The 22,342-nt window shown below is 45.3% G+C and overlaps 2 protein-coding genes across 4 annotated transcripts in view; one reads left to right on the top strand and one right to left on the bottom strand.

Moving 5' to 3' along the window:
• Positions 1-22,342, bottom strand: part of CDH1 (cadherin 1) — a 103,685-nt gene that overhangs the window by 20,180 nt on the left and 61,163 nt on the right. For all 3 annotated transcript variants that reach the window (XM_067019804.1, XM_067019805.1, XM_059044813.2), the window contains exons 3-6: positions 7,874-8,097; positions 3,276-3,419; positions 2,995-3,150; positions 2,091-2,235 (exon numbers count right to left, since the gene is read on the bottom strand). In XM_067019804.1, the coding sequence (XP_066875905.1) occupies positions 2,091-2,235; positions 2,995-3,150; positions 3,276-3,419; positions 7,874-8,097 (669 nt within the window). The remainder of the gene's footprint in view (positions 1-2,090; positions 2,236-2,994; positions 3,151-3,275; positions 3,420-7,873; positions 8,098-22,342) is intronic.
• On the top strand, positions 24-236 carry LOC131744913 (protein CEBPZOS-like). The gene has a single exon (XM_059044933.2). It carries the CDS (start codon positions 30-32, stop codon positions 234-236), a length of 207 nt encoding a protein of 68 aa, XP_058900916.2. The 5' UTR covers positions 24-29.

Genomic DNA, 22,342 nt, shown 5'->3' with positions numbered 1-22,342 from the left:
CGAGTACACGCCTCAGGATAGCCCGTACTATGGATCCACTGGCAAAGCAGATCTTTAAAGGAGTTTTAGTAGCTGAACTTGTGGGCATTTGGGGAGCATATTTTTTGTTCAGAAAGATGAATACAAGTCAAGAGTTCAGGCAAACAATGAGAAATTATTGCAAGTCCACTGAACACTCTGGAATGTACGGAATCAGAGAGCAAGATCAAGAAAAGTGGCTGAACAGCAAAAATTAGGAATTTGACCATCAATCAAGGTTTGCCCTATTTCATAGTATCAGGCAAGATTAAAACTCCAAAGTTGACATGGATGGATTTTAGAATATTTAAGGTGAAATGTAAATTCTAATTAAAACAGTTGTTCTTTGGACTAACCGTGAAGAAATTGATAGAACGTTTGTTTATTATGTTATAAATGGAGTTTCATTTGCTATTCAAAATAAATTGGTTCTCCTTTAAAACAAACAAACAAACAAAAAAACCTCCCCTATAATTCTGTATAAACCTTTCAAAATAGATAAAATACTAAAACATCTCTTTTAAAAAATAAATTTATTTCTTTTATTTATTTATTTTTGGCTTTGTTGCATCTTCCTTGTGGTGCACGGGCATCTTGTGGTGGCTTCTCTTGTTGCAGAGCACAGCTTCCGGGCGTGCGGGCTCAGTAATTGTGGCCCGTGGGCTCTAGAGCACAGGCTCAGCAGTTGTGGAGCACCGGCTTAGTTGCTCGCGGCACGTGGGATCTTCCCGGACCAGGGCTTGAACCTGTGTCCCGTGAACTAGCAGGCGAATTCCCAACCACTGCTCCACCAGGGAAGCCCTAAAACATCTATTTTTAATATTTATTACATTGTTTTCTTTTCCATTATAGTTTATTACAAGATGTTGAGTAAAGTACCCTGTGCTATACAGCAGGACCTTGTTGTTTATCTCATTTATCCCCCTCTCCTCTCCCCTTTGGTAACCAACCATAGGTTTGTTTTCTGTTTGTGGGTCTGTTTCTGTTTTGCAAATAAGTTCATTAATATGTATTACATTTTAACTCAAACATTTAAAATCATATTATCTAAAAATATATTAACTAGAAATATTGTTTTTATCCATTTTCACCTTACCAGAAACAATATTCAAACTCTATATCAATGTCTCTGGTACTACTGGAGCCCTTTTGGAATAAAATTTGTCATTTAAAAAAAAAAGAAAAATCAGGGCTTCCCTGGTGGCACAGTGGTTGAGAGTCTGCCTACCGATGCAGGGAACACGGGTTCGTGTCCCGGCCTGGGAAGATCCCACATGCCACGGAGCGGCTGGGCCCGTGAGCCATGGCCGCTGAGCCTGCGCGTCCGGAGCCTGTGCTCCGCAAGGGGAGAAGCCACAACAGTGAGAGGCCCGCATACTGAAAAAAAAAAAAAAAAAAAAAGAAAGAAAAAAGAAAAATCAATAGGCAAAAGACAAACAGCCCAAGAGAAAAAAAGGGCAAAAGACTTGAATAGTCAAGTTGTAAAGAAACCCAGCTGGTCAGCAAACATATGATAAGATGCTTATTTAGTCCATTAATAATCAGAGAAATTCCATTTTAAGTTACGTTGAGATATAACTACACACTCAACAGATTGGCCAAAAAGAAGTTGAACAATTCCGTGATCTATATCGCTGGTGGGAGTATGAATTGGTTCAGCCCCCTTGGAAAACAGTTTGTCACCAAGTGGAAAAGTAGGCAAAACTGTAAGTACACACGTGGTAAAAGACAAATGAAAGCAAGGGAATGATGATCACAAAAGTCAGGGTGGTGGCTGTCTTTATGGAGGAGGGAAAAAATGTGATCAGGAAGGATTGTACAGGGGCTGTAAACTACTAACAAGGACCTGTTACTTAATCAGGGGAGGTTGTTCTTAAACTGCTCCTTTCTTTAACTGGGCTTAAACATTTTATACATATTTCTATAGGTAGGATGTTTTACACACACACAGTGTCTTCCAAGGAAGTTCTGTGCATATGAAGGGCCTGACCCCAAACGCCAACCCCAACACTTTGGGGTGCAAAGAATCTAAGTGTTTTGATGGGTGTTGATCTCCTCGTTGCTGGACGTACCTGGAAGAGCACCCTCCACGACAGACCCCTCGAAGACCTCCTGGGTGAACTCAGGCTTGTTGTCATTCTGATCAGTCACGGTGATCACAATCTCCATCGGCTCCTCGATTGCTTGCCCGTTCGAAGACACGGCATGAGAGAAGAGCTGCAAGAGCCAGGTGAGGGTTACTCGGGAAGACAAGGTGGGAGAAGTGGTCCAACCAGAGCAGGGTGGGCTCCACACGGCCCCCACTCCCTCCCAACTCAGGTATGCATGCCCCCCTCGCCCCCCGCAAGCACAGAACTTCTCCCACACACGTGCCGCTGCTTCAATGAGGTCATGACACTGGATAAGACCATGACCTGTGAGACCATGGGCTGGAGAACACATCCACCAGGTCAGAGTGCCATTTCCCACATAAGGGCTGGGGGCCAGGCCTAGGAGATAAAAGTGGAAGCCTAAAACACTCTGACTGGTTCTAAGCAGGGTCGAATTTGCTCTGGCTGCTCGAGTCTAGCGTTGTCCCCGCAGACTTCCCTGCGTTTGGCATCAACGCGTTACCTCCCAGCTGCCCTAAGCTCACAGTGCTCTCAAGGCCCAGAAATAGTTTTTGTTCCACAACATCATCGCCAGCCTCTGCCTTTGTGTCAGGGACTTTGAGTCCCAAGAACAGGTTGACATCTTGGGTCTACGATCATGTCTGATGCCTCAGGACTCTCCCCACTTTATTCCTAATAAGGAAAACGTGAACAGCCCCCAATTTTTGCAGGTTCTCCTGTCATTTCTCCTTATCAACAGGTCTAAAGGTATCGAGTTAAGCTCTTCAAATGTCCAGAACATCTGATCTATGATCAGCGTGAGCTGACCAAAAAAATTTTGTAATGATGTAACCCCATCATTAACAGGCTTCTAAGAGACACTCACAATGTACTTGGCAATGGCTTCTCTATCCAGAGGCTCCGTCACCTTTAGCCATCCTGTTTCTCTTTCAATAATAAACACATGAAGAGGGGGTTTGTCGGCTCCTTGGCCAGTGATGCTGTAGAAAACTTCGGTTTCTTTTTCCCTGTTAGATTTGATCTGAAGACAAAACAGAAAGCAATGAATTAGCAAGCAAGGATTCTGACATTGGCTCTTTTCCCTTCCTCTCCTTCATCCTTCTCTGCCAAATTCCTCCCAGAGAAATAGAGAACTTCCTTCTGTACCTGAACCAGAGGCTTAGGAAATGGACCTTTCTCATTTTCTGGGCAGCTGATAGGAGGAATAACCCAGTCTCTCTTCTGTCTCCTGAGACCATGGTGGGATCTGGGAAATATGAGCACTTCTGTCTGGGTTCCAGAGGGAGAGTCCTAAAAGGAAAGAAGATGAGGAACGAAATGAGATAATTCAGGAAAGATGATACGGGCTTAACAACCTAGGCAGTCAGCATCTCCAGCCTTCTGAGGGCAGGGCATGGTTTTCGTTTAACAACACAATAAAACAGCCAAAACAAAACCCAACAGACCCCTTTACCATATCAGAAAGATGGTTTCCTCTTTCGATCCTTCTTCGTGTCCAGAGTTCAGTCATCATTATGTACACACGATGATAGGTTTGAGGGTTTGACATTATTTAAGAGTTATTTCAAGCCTATATCTCACACCTGTCATTTTAAAAAATATTTTCTTTATTTATTTGGTTGTGCTGGGTTTTAGTCACTGCAGGTGGGCTCCTAAGTTGCGGCTCATAGCCTCCTTAGTTGCGGCTCATCAGCTCCTTAGTTGCAGCACGTGGGCTCCTTAGCTGCGGCTTGTCAGCTCCTTAGCTGCGGCTCGTCAGCTCCTTAGTTGTGGCATGCGAATTCTTAGTTGCAGCATGCATGTGGGATCTAGTTCCCTGACCAGGGATCGAACACAGGCCCCCTGCATTGAGAGTGCAGAGTCTTATCCACTGCACCACCGGGGAAGTCCCACTCCTGTTATTTTTAATAAGACATTATGCTCCAATGATTTACTATCAGAGCTTACTCAACAATTAGATATTCAGGTGTTTTTAATATTCTTTTCTTTTATATTTTTTCTAGTGATATAGGTCTCCAAAGTAAAGTTAGCCTAAGTGACTAAGTTTTGGGAACTTAACGACTTTGTGATCAATACTAATCCCTTAATCCCACTGTGTTAGTACATCCGTATGGTTTCCATTTGTTCTAACAGAAGTTGTTTGGATGGGAAGCAAAAGTGCCCTTTGAGACTTGTATTGAACAGTTTTCATGTGCCATAACTTTATGCACACACAGGGAAATAAGCTGGAAGGAGAGATCTTCCAAACTGTTTCTAAGTGTTTTAAAGCGACTGGTAGTAACACAGTAAAGGTTCCAGGACAATTCCACCTTCCATCCTCCACACGGTCACCCATCCCTGTCTGTCACGTGAGAGTCAAGCCCTGCTTCCTGGCTTTTAAAATGTGACTCAAAATGCACAAGACACACATGAAATATGACCAGATATCATCACAAAATCCTTCCCAATCCTGCATTCCTGCGTACTAGTCACTCACACACCCCTTAACACGCACCCTCTGCATTAACCTCCTAGAGAAGCAGTCCTGCCCTGGCCAAGGGCAGGCTCTGGAGCCAGGCTGCCTGGCTTTGTATCCTCACTTTGACACCTCACCTTCCTGGGCTGATTTTTTAACTTCTCTGTCCCACACTTTCCTCACATATAAAATGAGGATTATATTAGTATCTGCTTCATAGGGTCCTTGGAAAGATAAAACGTGATACTAGTTATTGCAGTAAAGCACTTAGAATAGTGCCTGAAACATAGTAAGTGCTCAATAAATGCTAATGATGAAGGTGATGGTTGGATTGGTTGGAAAACACTGAGTTATGGATTTAATGAAGTGGAATTTGGGATTTGACCTGAGCACAGGAATAAATACTAAATTGATTCTCAACACAGTATCCTAAGCCTAAAAATGACCATCTTGCACAGCCATGGTAAAAAAAAAAAACAGGCCTTGATGAATGAATGCAAATTCATTTGCCATATTGAAGAGGAAGGCAAAGAGCACACCTTGCTGTCATCAGGACTATGGAATATTTTCAGAGAATGGTAATAAATAATGATGAACATTGTGCTGGTAAAACATAACATTAACATCTTCATGTGTGAAATTATTATTTTTTTTAAATAAAGATATTTATTTATTTATCTATCTATTTATTTGGCAGTGCTGTATGATTTGTGGGATCTCAGTTCCCTGACCAGGGATTGAACCCGGGACCATGGCAGTGAAAGCCCAGAATCCTAACCACTACGTCACCAGGGAATTCCCTTCATGTGTGAAATTAAAGGGAATCGTGGGCTTCCCCGGTGGCGCAGTGGTTGAGAGTCCGCCTGCCGATGCAGGGGACACAGGTTTGTGCCCCAGTCCGGGAGGATCCCACATGCCACGGAGCAGCTGGGCCCATGAGCCGTGGCCACTGAGCCTGTGCATCTGGAGCCTGCGCTCCGCAACAGGGAGAGGCCACAATGGTGAGAAGCCCGCGTACCGCAAAAAAAAAAAAAAATTGTTTGTATTTAAGGTGTACGATGTGATGTTTTGATATATATATAGGCTCTATTCTTATATGAATTAAAAGAGAGGTAAGATTATCACCCCTTCCAGTGCAGTGTAGGGCCACCTGGCACCACAAGGGTGCCTTGAACTAGGGGCAAACCAAAGTCAACCTCAAACCAGCTGTGGTAGAGTTGCCACCTACCGCTCAGTATCCATTCTTCCTTATTTAAAAACAAAAATCTCTCTTTCTCTCCCTCTCTCTCTCTCTCTCACCATATATATATAAATTTTGTGTCCAACAATGTACCTAAGTAAAACTACATTTCCTATACTACACTTGTAGCTAGGTGTGACCATGAAGCCAAGTTCCAACTAATGAGATGTAAGTAGAAACACTGCTTCAAAATTCCACAAATCCTTCTTTAAAAGGTGGACAACTAAGTGATACATTTTTGGGCTTCCTCCCTTCCCACTTCCTACCATCCAGAGGAAAGGTATGATAAATGGAGATCCAGCAGCCATCTTGGATCATGAGGTACCATTAAGGATGGAAGCCATATGCTGAGGATGACAGAACAGAAAGGAAAGAAAGAACCTAGCCTCCTGATGACTACAAGAGTCTCCATACTGGCCACAACTTACCACTGAATTGCCTTAACTTGAAAGAGAAATACTCTATTTTACATAAACCACTGTAATTTGTGCTTTTCTATAATATGTATTTGAACATAATCATGAAGGCAGATGGTAAAGGTGAAGAGGAAAGTTGAAAAACCAACTTTGTTTACATCTGTGGATCATAAGAGGTTTCCATACACAGCTGCCCAGCAAGAACTTACCAGGCTGGACTTATATGAATGATGGAATTAATTGGAGACTTAAGTCAGGAAGCTATGTTAATTTAGTTCCCTACTTTTCTGGTCTGGCCAATTACACCAGGGAGAAAAATCAGATCTATCAGGACTATTAAATTCCTAGAATCTCAACAATCTTCAGGGAGAAAGACAAGAGCCAGCTGGAAAGGCCTTGGCAGTTACAGTACTTCCACACTCCCAAAGCGATAGCGGGAAACAACTAGAATGGCCCTCCAGAGAGACGTTTCAGTAGGCAGCGCCACGGGAGCAGTTTATAAACTGGCAAAGACATTTGGCTTTGGTGAACAATTTCCCGAAACATTCTTGCCAAGCACCTGGGCAGACATGTATCCTTTCATTTGTGGCCAACGCACTCATCTGTCCCCTCAATATTTACTGGGCTCCTGGTACGTGCCAGGCCCAAGGGCGAGGCACTGCAGATACAATGGGAAAGGCTCTTCTGGAGATTATAGTCCAATCAGGCAAAAGCTTCCTGCTGACTCTTCCCCTTCTTTGCCAAGGCCCTCTCCACTAGAGACACGAAGAGCAAAATGACCAGAGAACTGAACTCGTGTTCATTGTTCCTCTGGGAAGGGAATGAGAAGAACAGTTAACAATTACTGAGTACTTATCATACGCCTACCATAGTTCCAGCATCTCACATGTAATAATTCATGTAGTCTTTTTTTTTTTTTTTTTTTTTTTTTTGCGGTATGCGGGCCTCTCACTGCCGTGGCCCCCCCCATTGCGGAGCACAGGCTCCGGACGCACAGGCTCAGCGGCCATGGCTCACGGGCTTAGTTGCTCCACGGCATGTGGGATCCTCCTGGACCAGGGCACGAACCCGTGTCTCCTGCATCGGCAGGCGGACTCCCAACCACTGCGCCACCAGGGAAGCCCTCATGTAGTCATTATTATCCCCATGTTACATATAAGGAAATTCAAGCACAGACAGATTAAATAACTCCCCCAAGTCTACTCGGGTAGTAAATAGAAGGGCTGGTACCCAATCCCAGACAGAATCCATGCCCTTACCCCCTATTCTACACTACCTGCAGAAATAAGGTAGTGTATCTTGCTATCCACCCAACAACAACAAAAAAACCCACAGCAAGAACTAGTTCAGTTAGACCAATGGCTCTCAACTAGGGGCTATTTAGCACCCCTTCCGCCCACCCCCAGGGGGCACCGGCAGTGTCTGGAGACAATTTTGGTTGTCACAACTGGCAGAGTGCTGCAAGCATCTAGCGGTTAAGACCAGGGATGCTGCTAAACATCATATAGTGCACAGGACACACCCACAGCAAGAAATTATCCGGCCCCAAATGTGAATAGTGCCAAGGCAGAGAAACCTGGATTAAGCAGCATACTAAAATAATACTGAACTTCCAAGAAACACTCCAACGTACATGATGATGGTGGTGGTGATGGTGGTGCACTACTGCCTTCAGGGTCACCTTGGTGGAGAGCTTCCTGTGGGTGGAGTCCCAGGCATGGACAAGAAAGCTCATCTCTGGACGATGAAGGTATAAAGGCCGTTTGACTGTAACCACGCCATCTGTGCCCACTTTGAATCGGGTGTCATCAGAAACATAGACTGTCCTTGGTAGACCGGTGCATCCTTCAAAACTCACTGCAGGGCATAAATCACAGTGATTAGGAAACTGAGGAGATGAAAGAGCACTCCTTCTCTAGAAATCGAACTTCATTCACCCACAAAAAGCCTGACTCACACAAAACAGGCACAAGTAAAACATACCATAGTCTGGTGACAGAACAGCAAAGATATCAAAGTAGTGGATGCCATCATTAAGTTCTTCACAATTATAGGGCGACTTAATTGTGGTCTGATTCTTTTCTTATCTACTTGGAGACTGAAAACAGTAAGCTGTCTAGAAAGTAACTTCTCCTTTTCAATAACAAAAAAGGGCCTCTCCTTCAGATGGCTCTTGACGATATGAAAAATAACTCAGATAGAATATCTACTGAGTCCAAAAGTTTGAGACCTAGGTACAGTGAGATGCTATGGATTAACTACATTTAATAAACAGTTTACATTTCAGTAAACAGGGGCAGATAATAAGAGGGAAGCATCACATCTACATGGTTAAGAGTAAGGACTGGGCTTCCCTGGTGGCGCAGTGGTTGAGAATCTGCCTGCTAATGCAGGGGACATGTGTTCGAGCCCTGGTCTGGGAGGATCCCACATGCCACAGAGCAACTAGGCCCGTGAGCCACAACTACTGAGCCTGCGCGTCTGGAGCCTGTGCTCCGCAACAAGAGAGGCCGCGATAGTGAGAGGCCCACGCACCGCGATGAAGAGTGGCCCCCACTTGCCACAACTAGAGAAATCCCTCGCACAGAAACGAAGACCCAGAACACAGCAGAAATAAATTAATTAATAAACTCCTACCCCAAACATCTTAAAAAAAAAAAAGAGTAAGGACTTAGGCAAATTTTTAAACTTCTCTGAGCCTCAGTTTCTTCATCTTCAAAATAAGGGTAATTATGGTGCTTACCCTCCCGCCCCCAAACATGGTCTTATTTTCCCTGGCAAGGGTGGGGCTCAAGTCCCAGCTCTGCTTATTAGCTCTGTGACCTTGGGCAAGTCACTGAATCTCTCCATGCCTCAGTCTACCCATCTGTAGAATGAAGTCATCAATAGCAACTACCTACTAGGCTTGTTTTAAAATACACAGAACATGGGAGTTCCCTGTAGGACTCCACACGTGTGACGTGGCCAAAAAAAAGATACATAGAACAGTGCCTGGCACATAATAGACACTATTAAATAAAAATTTTAAAACAAACATAGCTTTGGTTAATCATTTATTCAATTTTCCACAAAAGACACAGATAATTGTGATATTCATTAAGTACTGATTATATGCTTATTTTCCGAGGCACTGAGAGGTAATGCCTGCTTGCAGTCTGAGGCCCAGTGGAGAAACTCATCACTGTCAGTTAGGGGAGACAGTGAAGATTTCATAGGAAAGTCTTCTACCTGAACATACAACACAGCAAGACAAATGCAAAAGATAGAAGAGAACTACTTGGGTGGGGGAACTTAGGATCAGTGGCTTAGAGACAAAACTATTTAAAGTCTTATAGTTATTAAAGTATTAAAACTTTGAAAGTATTAATACCCAATGCTGGAGAAGCTGTGGTGAAAAGTGTCTGCACTGAACATCAGAGTCCCAAAAGACTCATTCGTTCAACAGGCTTCCATCAAACTATTTGTCAGAAACTGTGCTGGGCTCTAAGGATGAAAAAAATTCTGTGAACAAATAGGCAAGGCACCTGCTCCCCTTGAGCTTACACTGTTGTGGAAGAGATGGACATGTAACAAAAACAAATCTCAGGTAGTGAGATACAAAATCAGGTAGTGACAAATGCGAGATATAAAGGAATTAACGAAGGTGATACAAGAGTGACAGGGGGGCTTCCCTGGTGGCACAGTGGTTGAGAATCTGCCTGCCAATGCAGGGGTCACGGGTTCGAGCCCTGGTCTGGGAAGATCCCACATGCCGCGGAGCAACTGGGCACGTGAGCCACAGCTACTGAGCCTGCGCGTCTGGAGCCTGTGCTCCACAACAAGAGAGGCCGCGACAGTGAGAGGCCCGCGCACTGTGATGAAGAGTGGCCCCTGCTCGCCGCAACTAGAGAAAGCCCTCGCACAGAAATGAAGGCCCAACACTGCCAAAAAAATAAATAAATAAATTTATTTTTTTTTAAAAAAGTGACAGGGGAAGAGGAAGGTGTGCGGAGGGTGTAACTTATACTGGATGGTGAGGGCTGGCCTCTGTGAAGTTGGAGGCGTCTTAGTTGAGACCTGAAGAGGCCAGCCTTGCAGAAACCTGGCTCAAGGGCCTTTCAGGCAGAAGGGACAGTCGATAAAACAGTTCTTTCTGGGAAACTCTCAAGTTGGCCTGTTCTCCTCCCTTTCAAATAATCGCCCCCTCATTCCTCCAGTGGGCGTTCATTTTGTCCAAGAGATCTTTTATAACAATTCCTACTTTTGTGCCAATTTTGCACGGCTAGACACCTTTACATGCGTAAGGATCAGGTCTCTGCCAGAAAGCCCTAAAGCCAGTTGATGTCTAGACTGCAGTTTTCATTTCTTCCACTAGGGGCCACCCTCGCAAACTTTTCTGAAACCAACAGCCCCACCCTTGCCAGAGAAAGTAAGACCATGTTTGGGGGCAGGAGGATATGTACCATGATTATCCCCAATTTGAAGATGAAGAAACTGAGGCTTGTGGGATCTTAGTTCCCCGACCAGGGATTGAACCCGGGCCCTCAGCAGTGAGAACGCGGAGTGTTAACCAGTGGACCACCAGGGAATTCCCTGCCATGTTCTTACTGAGTGGCCTTAAGCAAAATGCTTAACCTCTCTGGGCCTCAGTTTTCTCTACTGTATCCTGAAGGATTCCACCACTGAGTGAGCCCACCTCTTCCGGGTTTTGTGAGGATTAACCAAGACAGTGAATGCGATCACATTTTGAAAGTGAAAGAACAAAGCAAGTGGAAGGGGATGAGGATGATTTCTGTGCATTTGAGTAGACAAGCCAGAGGACAAGCATTTGCTAACTGAACAGATGAACCAAAAAATGACAACAGAAGCAAGAAGAAACACAAAATACTTAAAGGACGGGCAGATACTACCCTTGAAGTCTAAAATAGGAATTTCTTTTCAAACTAGCAAAACAAAATGTTTTTCCAATAACCTTCCCCCAACCCCACCCCAGCAGAAGTAGTGGGGGCACCGGACTGTACTGGGGGCTTGTCATATTAGCAGGTAACAAGAGCTGCCCTCATTTTTCACACTGAATTCCTTGTCCCAGCCAGCCCAAATCTGGGCAGTTGGGACAAGCATGATTGGACTTGCCAAGGGTGGTGGCCTGAAAAAATGAAAATGGTTTTGCAAATAGCTTAATGCAAGGCTCTTAACCTGCTCTGGGGCATCTCGTCTGAATGGTGGTTAAGCTCTGCACTTTGAGAAGTGACAGAAGTAGTGTGCCCATGACAGGCAGGCTCAACCTGAATTTCCAGGTGCTCTTTATGTTTCTGTGCAACCTGAGCCTCTGGGCTGACAAACTAGAAATTATAGGAAAGACCAAGGGGATATTTCCAGCTCCGGGAAGGCTCTGGGAAGCTTGCTTTCAACCCTGGCAAGGGCTAGGCAGCATCTCAGGGTACGGTGAACACCAATGCCAGCATGTAGGAGGAAACAAGAAGGGCGAACTGTAGAAACCAGAGGATCAGTACGTGGGAATTAGGTATATTTGAACATTTCTACAATAAAAAGTTAAACAAAAATAAAGCTAGCAAAGGATGAAGTATTCTTTAAGTCAGCTTGTCCTTTCCTAAACTCGTTATTTGGTCACTTGGTTTAGAAACCTAACCCCGAGAGCCAAGAACCCCATGGCCATCTCTAAATGGGAAGATCTTTTCAACACCGTATCATCATTATCACCAGCAAAAACAACACATTCAACTAACAGCTTCAACTACCTTTTATTCACTATTTTCTTAATATTTAAACAAGTGACAACACTACGTGTCAGGCTCTCTTCTAAGCACTTTACAAATATTAACTCGTGTAATCCCAGAACACTTCGAGGTTGCTACCAGCAGCATCCCCTTTTTAGAGGTGGAGAGACTGAGGCAGCTAGTTAAGTGGCAGAGAGAGCATTGGGACTCAGGCAGTCTGAGAGTTCACGTGCCTGACCATTCTTCCTCGTGCCTGTCTCTACAAGGCAGACCCTTGCCCTATGCTCTTTAAATCCCGTTTTCAGATTGAATCCCCCGCCCACAGTCACCCTTTGGTATAGGCATCACCATCCCCATTTTCTTTGCCCTGAATTAAAGGCTGGTGGGAGGGGGGGGTCCGGGCGGTCAGAACGCAGAGTGAGTGTTCTTCAACCCTGTGCCCATGTGCAAAATGGGGATGGAATACTTTTTATGGAGAAACAAAGATGAAAAAAGACATTCTAGAACAGTAGGAATTCTACACAGCAGGAGGCTAGCAGTAATTTGAGTGGAGGTGGAGGGAAGATTGAAAAAAGTACGACTGGAGGCGGTTTTTTAAAACGTGCTTTCCTTAAATGTCTTTGTATTATACGGTGTATTACAATTACAGTAAATTACTTTTTAAAACGACAAAAGTAAGTGACTTAAAAAGTATCTTTAATGCGCTGTGACTCTTCTATGTTGTTATTCATTCTACAAGTGCCCCATTTTCTTGCGAATTCTGGCAGAAGTAGTCGCTTTAATCTACTACTTCTTCACTCTGCAAGAGATGACCGAAGTTCAAAGAAAAATTAACCCCAAGTCCACGAAAAGCTTTGTGGTCCTGGGGCAGGCTCTGAGCGCTCAGCAACATTCTTTGCTTGGAATTGCCATTGTGCCACAAACAGTCCTGCTTGAAGGATACCCGTTTCTTCTCCCACCCCCACCCGGCTGGAATGTGAGTGGGTAGGAACAAGACAGTCTCCTAAGCCTCCATATATTTCAGGGAGATAGAAGGACGGGGCCTGCTACCAAAGCCAGCTAACCATAGTTGAGTTCTCTGGTAACGGGTGGGATAACCCAGTCTCTTAGAAGCAACTACTTGAAAGTAGTGTTTTCCCCACACCACACACAAAGGGGTACCTTATGGGTTGTCTCCCACTCCTCAGAAGGCATTTCCCATAGCTAACACCAAAGAACACTGCATTTACCTTTGTTTCAAGGACCGTTGGACCTCAGCGTTGGAAGAGAAAATTACACACACAACCTCAAGGGCAAGATCAGAGAGCCTTCTGAGGAGGCTCCTGGAGGTCCCAGGGCCACACTGCCATCGTGTACCCCCAAATCAAGGGCTTTGGTTTCTAACTTAAATACTCAAGATAAAGGACAAGAAGTCTAAGTTGATGAATGAAAGGCACCCTGAGGAGACAGACGTGTGTCATCTAGCTGGGCAGGAGTGTCCCTTCTCGCCAGTAAGCAGCAGTGTTTGTAACTCCAGCCACAAAGCCACAATTCTCCACGGGTACCACGTCCTAGAAAGTTTCTTTCTAGGTTCCATTTTCTTTGATGCCACTGGGCAATTCTAGAATGTCTTCCTTTGGTGGGTGTCCCCAAATTTACTAACCATTCCAAGTTTAATGGGCACCCACGCTCAGCAGAAAATTAATTTTACGTTTAAAAAATGGGAGAGAAAGGATGATGAGGCCTCCAGTTTGTCCACACTCGGGGGATGTTGAAGAGATTCAAGTTGCACTAGGAAGACTATATTCTTAGCTCCGATAAGTCTCCAGTTATGAGTGTCCATTTGCTACTGAGAACTATGGACAGTAACACAACCTAATAGCCTGACTAGACACAGCGGCCCTGGGTGGTAGACTCCAGCAGCCCTCGCTTCTAAACGAGGAAGCAAGTCTCAGAAGCCTCCGTGAAGAGACTTGGCTACGTCACACAGCTGTGAAGTGGCAGAGCATGTGGTCTGATGCCCCATCAGGATTTAACCTCCAGGCAGCCTGTCTCTTGGTTTGATAAACCATTTGCGAGACTAGTTGCTAGCTGAATGGCCACAGGGAAGTTAGTTCACACAACAGAATGGGACAGGTGGAGAGTAACCAGAATAAAAATAGCCAAGCTTCCCTGACCCCATCTTCCCCTGACACACACACACTCCCTCCCTCCCTCTCTCTTTGAATGAACCCGGCACCTTGGAAATCCAGTTCCAGGGCCTCAGAAAAACGTGAGGACAGTCAGAAGCCAAGCAAGGGAGGAAGTTTTAAACTTTAGATTCAAGAATGTTCCCCCTTAGGCCACCACGTTACATAAGCTGAAATAAGTCAGAGTTCCCCTGATCAGCCAACTTAACTCCCAGACAGTTTTCTGGGGAAGTTGAGCAGCTCAGAATTGTGCAAACACAACTTGCAGGTGTGTCCACAGAGCCTGTGCATGGTGCTCCTAGGGCGTCCTCGGCTGGGGCACCCGCACTCCGTCAAACTGCCCTTGTAGACCGGCAGCTCCGATGGGATCCCAGGGATGAGAAGTTTACTTTCATGAAGCTTATTGAGTTCTTTCTCCCAGCCTCCCAGCATGTCCTTGCCCAGAACAAATTGTAAGTGGGCTCCATCTTCATTTAACTCACACCTTAAAAACAGATGTCAACCACCAAAGTCTCCTCCACTTCTGTTTCCATCAAAACAGACTGGGGTGGGGCTTCCCTGGTGGCGCAGTGGTTAAGAATCCGCCTGCCAATGCAGGGGACACGTGTTCGAGCCCTGTTCCAGGAAGATCCTACATGCCACGGAGCAACTGAGTCCGTGCGCCACAACTACTGAGCCTGTGCTCTAGAGCCCACGTGCCACAACTACTGAGCCCACACGCCACATCTACTGAAGCCCCCGTGCTCTAGAGCCCATGCTCCGCAACAAAAGAAGCCACCACAATGAGAAGCCCATGCACTGCAACGAAGAGTAGCCCCCACTCACCACAACTAGAGAAAGCCCGCGCGCAGCAACGAAGGCCCAACGCAGCCAAAAATAATAAATAAATTAAAATAACTAAATTAAAAAACACTGGGGTGGAGAGGGGGGCATCAGTGCGCAGAGAAAACAGTGAGGTTGCAGATGAAGGACAAATTAGCCCAGTCCCCTGCAAGGGGGAGCCCACAGGATAAAGGGGTGATCCGTCATCCTGGATTCTTCTCCCTTTGTCTTAAGGTTACTCATGCCGCCTGGGTCACTCCGGCAGCGCATGTTTGCTCCCAGATCGTGTTTCTGCTTGGGCTAGCACTGTTTTAGTTCTCAGACAGCAAACACCACGGATGTTGATCATAATCAGCCCCATGAAAAATGTCATAAATGGCACTTCCACAGTTGGTTAAAAGCCAGTGCAAATACTTCAATGGTTTTACATCTGTGTGAACGGGGTCAAACTGAGTTAAGGTCACATCCCAGCTTCACTTCTTAGGTGCCACTGTAGGCGAGTTACTTTGACTTCCCTTGAGCATCATTTTCCCCATTCTGTAAAAGGAGACATCCTCATTTCCTTCAAGGGACTGATTCAAGAATTCTTTCTTCAACAAATATTTACAGAGCCCTTACTCATTGCCAAGCATCATTCTAAGGCCTGGGAAATACAGCAGTGAACAAAGCACAGTTCTGCCCTCGTAGGGCTTACATTCCAGTGGGGAAGAGATAATTAACAAATAAATTATTAAGTGTCAGGGACTTCCCTGGTGGTCCAGTGGTTAAGACTCCATACTTCCAGTGCAAGGGGTGCGGGTTCGATCTCTAGTTGGGGAAGTAAGATCCCACATGCCGTGTGGCATGGCCAAAAAAAAAAAAAAAAAAATTAAGTGTCAGTAATGAAAAGTGTTAACAGAGAGAAATAAGCAGGTAAGGGGGTTCCAAGGCTCTGTGCAGCAGCAGGGCTGGAGGGGGCAATTTAATAAAGGGCATTTAGGGAAGGCCTCAAAAAGAGGCATTTGAAGAGATGGCCCCAGCTTCTGGCTGCGTGCCAGAGCAAGGGACTGAGCCACATGGCAGCGTGGGGCAGCAAGGAGCAGAGGGCCATGGCCTGCTCAGCACTGCACACCCTCTCGTGCTGGGCCCCGTTCTGGTGCTGAAGACCCAGGCGTGAAGCGAATGAGAGTAACACCAGCATGTGGGTCCCACTGAGGCCTGGGAGTGGCACTGGCTCCTGTCCTTCCAGTCTAGAAGGGCCAGAGGGTGTCCCCAGTCCCCGTCCCCTCCTTGAGATCAAGGCCAGAAAAGAGTTCAGTTTTAAATCCTTTGCCTCTCCAGGCCTCTCCTGGACAGTTCAGAAATGAGCCCATTGATAAAACCTCACTCTGTTTAATCTCAATATTCCTGCCTTGGTGGGACTCTGGTGGCTCCGGGGGCGGCTTCTCTGCTCAAGCCCAAGACCGAAGCCTTGGCTTCAGTTTTCCAGGGTGGACGCTAACTGCCAAGGAGCCTCATCTCCATTCACTTAAAAAAGGGAGGCAGGGGAAGCAAGTGAATACCACCCACCTGCCTGCTGCAGAGGTGGACAGGGACCTCTTCGCCAGGGAGCGAGAAACTGGTTTGGTTTCATCAAAAAGAACAAGAAAAGAACAAGAAGCCCTCTGGCTTACACACTAATTGGAGGAGTTTTATTATAAATACACAAACACCCCACCCACCTGAATAGAGGTGATAACAGATCATTCCCACAGGCTGCAACCCAGCAAACATTCCTGTGGCTAGGTTGGGCGACTTGAGGAACTGTTTGCTTATTGATTAGAAAGAAAAGCCTCCCTTCCACACCACAGATACTGCCCACTTTTCCTTTCTGGTGGGTTCCCCAAGGCCCGGGAGGGCCCTTCTCCCTCCCCCTCCTGCTGGCCCCTCACGGGAAGGGGCAGCTGACAGGCCTGGGCTGAGGGACTGGGTCCTAGGCCCCAGTGTACCGGAAAGGGCTCTCCAGGTTTCGGTTGCCCACTTGTGAAATAAAGCACTTTGACCAAAATACCTCTAACCTCATCTCCATCCAGGGTCTAGTGTAACGTGCCCTGCACAGAGACTCTTCTGGGGAGCTTTTTAAAACTACCCAGGGGCTTCCCTGGTGGCGCAGTGGTTGAGAATCCGCCTGCCGATGCAGGGGACATGGGTTCGTGCCCCGGTCCTGGAAGATCCCACATGCCGTGGAGCGGCTGGGCCCGTGAACCATGGCCGCTGAGCCTGAGCGTCTGGAGCCTGTGCTCTGCAACGGGAGAGGCCACAACAGTGAGAGGCGGGAGAGGCCACAACAGTGAGAGGCCCACGTACCACAAAAAAAAAAAAACAAAAAAAAACAAAAAAAACCTACCCAGACCTGGGCCATGCCCCAGGCTAACTGTTCTCCAAGGCTGGTAAAGCCCCAGCATGGTTATATTTTAAACCTTCCCCTAGGGATTCCCTGGTGGCGCAGGGGTTGAGAATCTGCTGCCGGCTATCCCAGGCGACAAGGTTTCGAGCCCTGGCCCAGGAAGATCCCACATGCGGCGGAGCGACTAGGCCCGTGAGTCAGAACTACTGAGCCTGCGCTCCACAAGAGAGGCGACGATAGTGAGAGGCCCACACACCGCTATGAAGAGTGGCCCCTGCTTGCCACAACTAGAGAAAGCCCTGGTACAGAAACAAGGACCACCCCCCCTCAAAAAAAAAAAAAAAAAAAAAAAAGGAATCTTTAAAAAAAACAAAAAAAACAAAAAAAAAAACCTTCCCCCAGGCGCTTGGAACACCCAGTGGGTGGAGAATGTTCCTACAAAGGCTTCCCTAGGAGAGGCAAGAGGCAAAATAACTTATCATAACAACCAATGAGGGAAGTATCACTCTCTCGGATTTATCAGTAAAGTCTCAGAGATATTAAGTGACTCTCCCAAGGTCACACATGGCAGTGAGCGGCAGAGATGGGATTCAAACGCAGATCTAGCTGGTCCGAAGACCCACAGTCGGAACCCCTGCATTGTCCTGATTCTCCTCGGCCTGGCCTGGTCTTCTGGGTTTCAAGGCCTCTTTCTTTCCCCACCTCTGTCTCTCTTACAGTAGGGTGCAAGCACACTCAGTGATTTCCCTTCCATTTACTGTGGGCTGTTGAATGCTAACGTGATAGGAAAAAACATACTCCTCACATTCCTTAGTCACTTCTTATCAGGGTGCTTTTGTTACCCACATCTTCCCGCCCTGCCCCCTGCCCCCCCCCTGCAAATCTTAGTCTTTTGTTTTGAATTTCAAAAGCAGTACCTTGCATATATTAGAGGGGGAAAAGGGACAAAACACAGATGACATAGCAGCATTATTCATTACAGCCAAAGAGTAGAAACAAACCAAATGTCCAGCTGAAGAACAAACAAAATGTGGTATATCCATACAACAGAATATTACTCTGCAATAAAAAGAAATTAATTACTGCTACAAGCTGCACCATGGATGAACGTTGAAAACATTATGCTAAGAGAAAGAAGCCAGTCACAAAAGACCACGTACTGTATTGTTCAATTTATATGAAATATCCAGAATAGACAAATCTATGACTGAAAAATAGATCTGTGGTTGCCTAGGGCTGGTGGGGGGAAGGGGAAGAGCCGGGGATGGCAGGTAAGGGCAAGGGATCTCGTTCTGGGATGATTAAAATGTTCTAAAATTGTTTGTGGTAGCAAAACTCTGTGAATATATCGAAAAGCCACTGAATCCTACACTTATTTTATTTATTTACTTACTTATTTATTTATTTTTTAATGAGGATGCACCCCAGCAACAAGTGGCACCAAGGAGCATTCTTTTTTTTTTCCTTTTTTCTTTTTTTTGGCATCTCATTTTATTTACTTTTATTTTTTTATACAGCAGGTTCTTATTAGTTATCTATTTCATACATATTAGTGTATATATGCCAATCCCAATCTCCCAATTCATCACACCACCACCACCACCTCACACTGCCTTTCCCCCTTGGTGTCCATACATTTGTTCTCTACATCTGTGTCTCTATTTCTGCCTTGCAAACTGGTTCATCTGTACCATTTTTCTAGATTCCACATATATGCATTAATATATGGTACTTGTTTTTCTCTTTCTGACTTACTTCACTCTGTATGACAGTCTCTAGGTCCATCCACGTCTCTACAAATGACCCAATTTCATTCCTTTTTATAGCTGAGTAATATTCCATTGTATATATGTACCACATCTTCTTTATCCATTCATCTGTCGATGGGCAATTAGGTTGCTTCCATGACCTGGCTATTGTAAATAGTGCTGCAGTTAACACTGGGGTGCACGTGTCTTTTTGAATTATGGTTTTCTCTGGGTATGTGACCAGTAACGGGACTGTTGGGTCACATGGTAGTTCTATTTTTAGTTTTTTAAGGAACCTCCATACTGCTCTCCATAGTGGCTGTATCAATTTACATTCCCACCAACAATGCAAGAGGGTTCCCTTTTCTCCACACCCTCTCCAGCATTTGTTGTTTGTAGATTTTCTGATGATGCCCATTCTACCCAGTGTGAGGTGATACCTCATTGCAGTTTTGATTTCCATTTCTCTAATAATCAGTGATGTTGAGCAGCTTTTCATGTGCCTCTTGGACATCTGTATGTCTTCTTCGGAGAAATGTCTATTCAGGTCTTCTGCCCCCCCCCCCCTTTTTTTTTTTTTTGTGGTATGCCGGCAGTCTCCCTGACTTCAGACTACACTACAAAGCTACCTACAGTAATCAATACAGTATGATACTGGCACAAAAACAGAAATATAGATCAGTGGAACAGGATAGAAAGCCCAGAGGTAAACCCATGCACCTATGGTCAACTAATCTGACAAAGGAGGCAAGGATATACAGTGGAGAAAAGACAGTCTCTTCAATAAGTGGTGCTGGGAAAACTGGACAGCTACATGGAAAAGAATGAAATTAGAACACTCCCTAACACCATGCACAAAAATAAACTCAAAATGGATTCAAGACCTAAATGTAAGACTGGACACTATAAAACTCCTAGAGGAAAACATAGGAAGAACACTCTGACATAAATCACAGCAAGATCTTTTTTGACCCACCTCCTAGAGTGATGGAAATAAAACAAAAATAAGCAAATGGGTCCTAATGAAACTTAAAAGCTTTTACACAGCAAAGGAAACTATAAACAAGACAAAAAGACAACCCTCAGAATGGGAGAAAACATTTGCAAACGAATCAACAGACAAAGGATTAATCTCCAAAATATGTAAACAGCTCATGCAGCTCAGTATTAAAAAAACAACCCAATCAAAAAATGGGCAGGGCTTCCCTGGTGGCGCATTGGTTGAGAGTCTGCCTGCCGATGCAGGGGACACAGTTCCGTGTCCCGGTCTGGGAAGATCCCACATGACACGGAGCGTCTGGGCCCGTGGGCCATGGCTGCTGAGCCTGTGCATCGGGAGCCTGTGCTCCGCAATTGGAGAGGCCACAGCAGTGAGAGGCCCACGCACCGCAAAAAATAAATAAATAAATAAATAAAATTAGGGCATGAACATTACTATATTTTTGAAGATCTTCCTTCCCAATTTTCTTCTTTCTCCCCATTTTCCCATCAAAGAAAATTCCAACTATATAGTTATTAGGATAGATAAAATACGGTATAGCTACTCAGCAATAAAAGGGAACAAAAGGGACTTCCCTGGTGGTGCAGTGGTTAAGAATCCGCCTGCCAATGCAGGGGACACGGATTTGAGCCCTAGTCCGGGAAGATCCCACATGCCGCAGAGCAACTGAGTCTGTGCACCACAACTACTAAGCGTGCACTCTAGAGCCCGCGAGCCACAACTACTGAGCCCACGTGCCACCACTACTGAAGCCCGCATGCCTAGAGCCCATGCTCCACAACAAGAGAAGCCACTGCAATGAGAAGCCCACGCACTGCAATGAAGAGTAGCCCTGGCTCTCCGCAAGTAGAGAAAGCCCATGCGCAGCAACAATGACCCAGCACAGCCAAAAATAAATAAATAAATAAATATAATTTTTTAAAAAGGGAACAAAATACAATAGCATAGATAAACCTTAAAGGCATTATGCCAAGTTAAAGAAAATGACAAAAGTCTGCAAAAGACTATCAGCCCTGGAGATAGGATTCAGTTGGCCTGGGGCAGGGCCCAGGCCTGGGTATTTTTAAAAAGCACACAAAAGACATATTCCATTTATATGAAAATTCTAGAAAACTAGAGACAGTAAGCAGATCAGTGGTTGCCTAGAGTTGGGGTGGATGTGGGCTTGATGGCCAACAGGCACAAGAGAACTTGGGAGGTGATAAAAGTATTCTAAAACTGGGTTGTGGCAACAGCCCCACAGCTGTGTACATTTATAAAAATCATCTGCCTGTATGCTTGCAATGGGTAAATTGTATGGTATGTAAATTACATCTCAATGAATCTGTAACAAATAAAGTAGTTGCTAGGATTTCCTTTGAGGAGGACTCCATGAGTCTAAGTCCCAGGGTTCAAAAAAGACTCAATCCATTCACCTAATAACACAAGGTCAGAGTTAGGAAGAAGTGGAGAGGGAAAAGATAGGCCATAAATAATTCTTAATTAACAATAATTAGAAGAGTAAATATTCAATCTAATGATAGTCATTTTGTGCGGGCATTGTGCAGAGCACCTCACGAACACTGACTCCTAAATTGCTATGAAGCCAGTGGGGTTTTTTTAATCCCCTTGATCCTGATGAGCCCCGGAGGCCCAGAAAGGCTTGAGTCACTTGCTCAAGGTCAGAGAGCCAGTCTCTGAAGTTAGAGTCACACACCCAGGACCAGCCAAGGCTGGCTGATCCACTAGGCTAAAACTGTTCTGCCTTGCTGACCTAAATGGGAAGGAAATCTAAAAAAGAGGGGATGTACGTATACGTGTAACTGATTCATTTTGCTGTACAGCAGAAACTAACAGAACATCGTAAAGCAACTATACTCTAATAAAAATTAATTTTAAAATAGATAAATGATTAAAATAAATAAATAAAATGGTTCTGGCTTGAGGGAGGAGAGAGGCTCCAGGGGACGTTGAGAGCAAGGTGAGATGAGTGCAAACCCACGCTGGGCACAAAGGTAGGTTGCTGAAACCAGAGAGTGACTCTCTGTATAAGAATATAACCTAGACAGAAGCATGCATCAATCTGGGTGCAGTATTTCCCGAGCACTAGATGACACGGAAACGCGCTGACACCGGCCGTGGAAACACGGGAAGCCGGCGTGGAGCTTGGAATTTTGAAATATTCATTAACTCATGATCAAAGTCTGGAAACCTCTTCTCCAACACAAAGAACGAATATGAGGCTTGCACCATTTCCAACTGTGGGCTGTGCTGGAAAAGCTTGGGCCCTCTGCCTCTGACAT

Source organism: Kogia breviceps, chromosome 18 (assembly GCF_026419965.1).
Source record: "Kogia breviceps isolate mKogBre1 chromosome 18, mKogBre1 haplotype 1, whole genome shotgun sequence".
Taxonomy (NCBI): Eukaryota; Metazoa; Chordata; class Mammalia; order Artiodactyla; family Physeteridae; genus Kogia; species Kogia breviceps.
The sequence above is the reverse complement of the archived record's forward strand: the minus strand, read 5'-3'. Positions and strand labels throughout refer to the sequence as shown.

Bases quoted from the DNA above. Each gene is read 5' to 3' on its own strand.
- LOC131744913 (XM_059044933.2), top strand. From the start codon at position 30: ATGGATCCACTGGCAAAGCAGATCTTTAAAGGAGTTTTAGTAGCTGAA.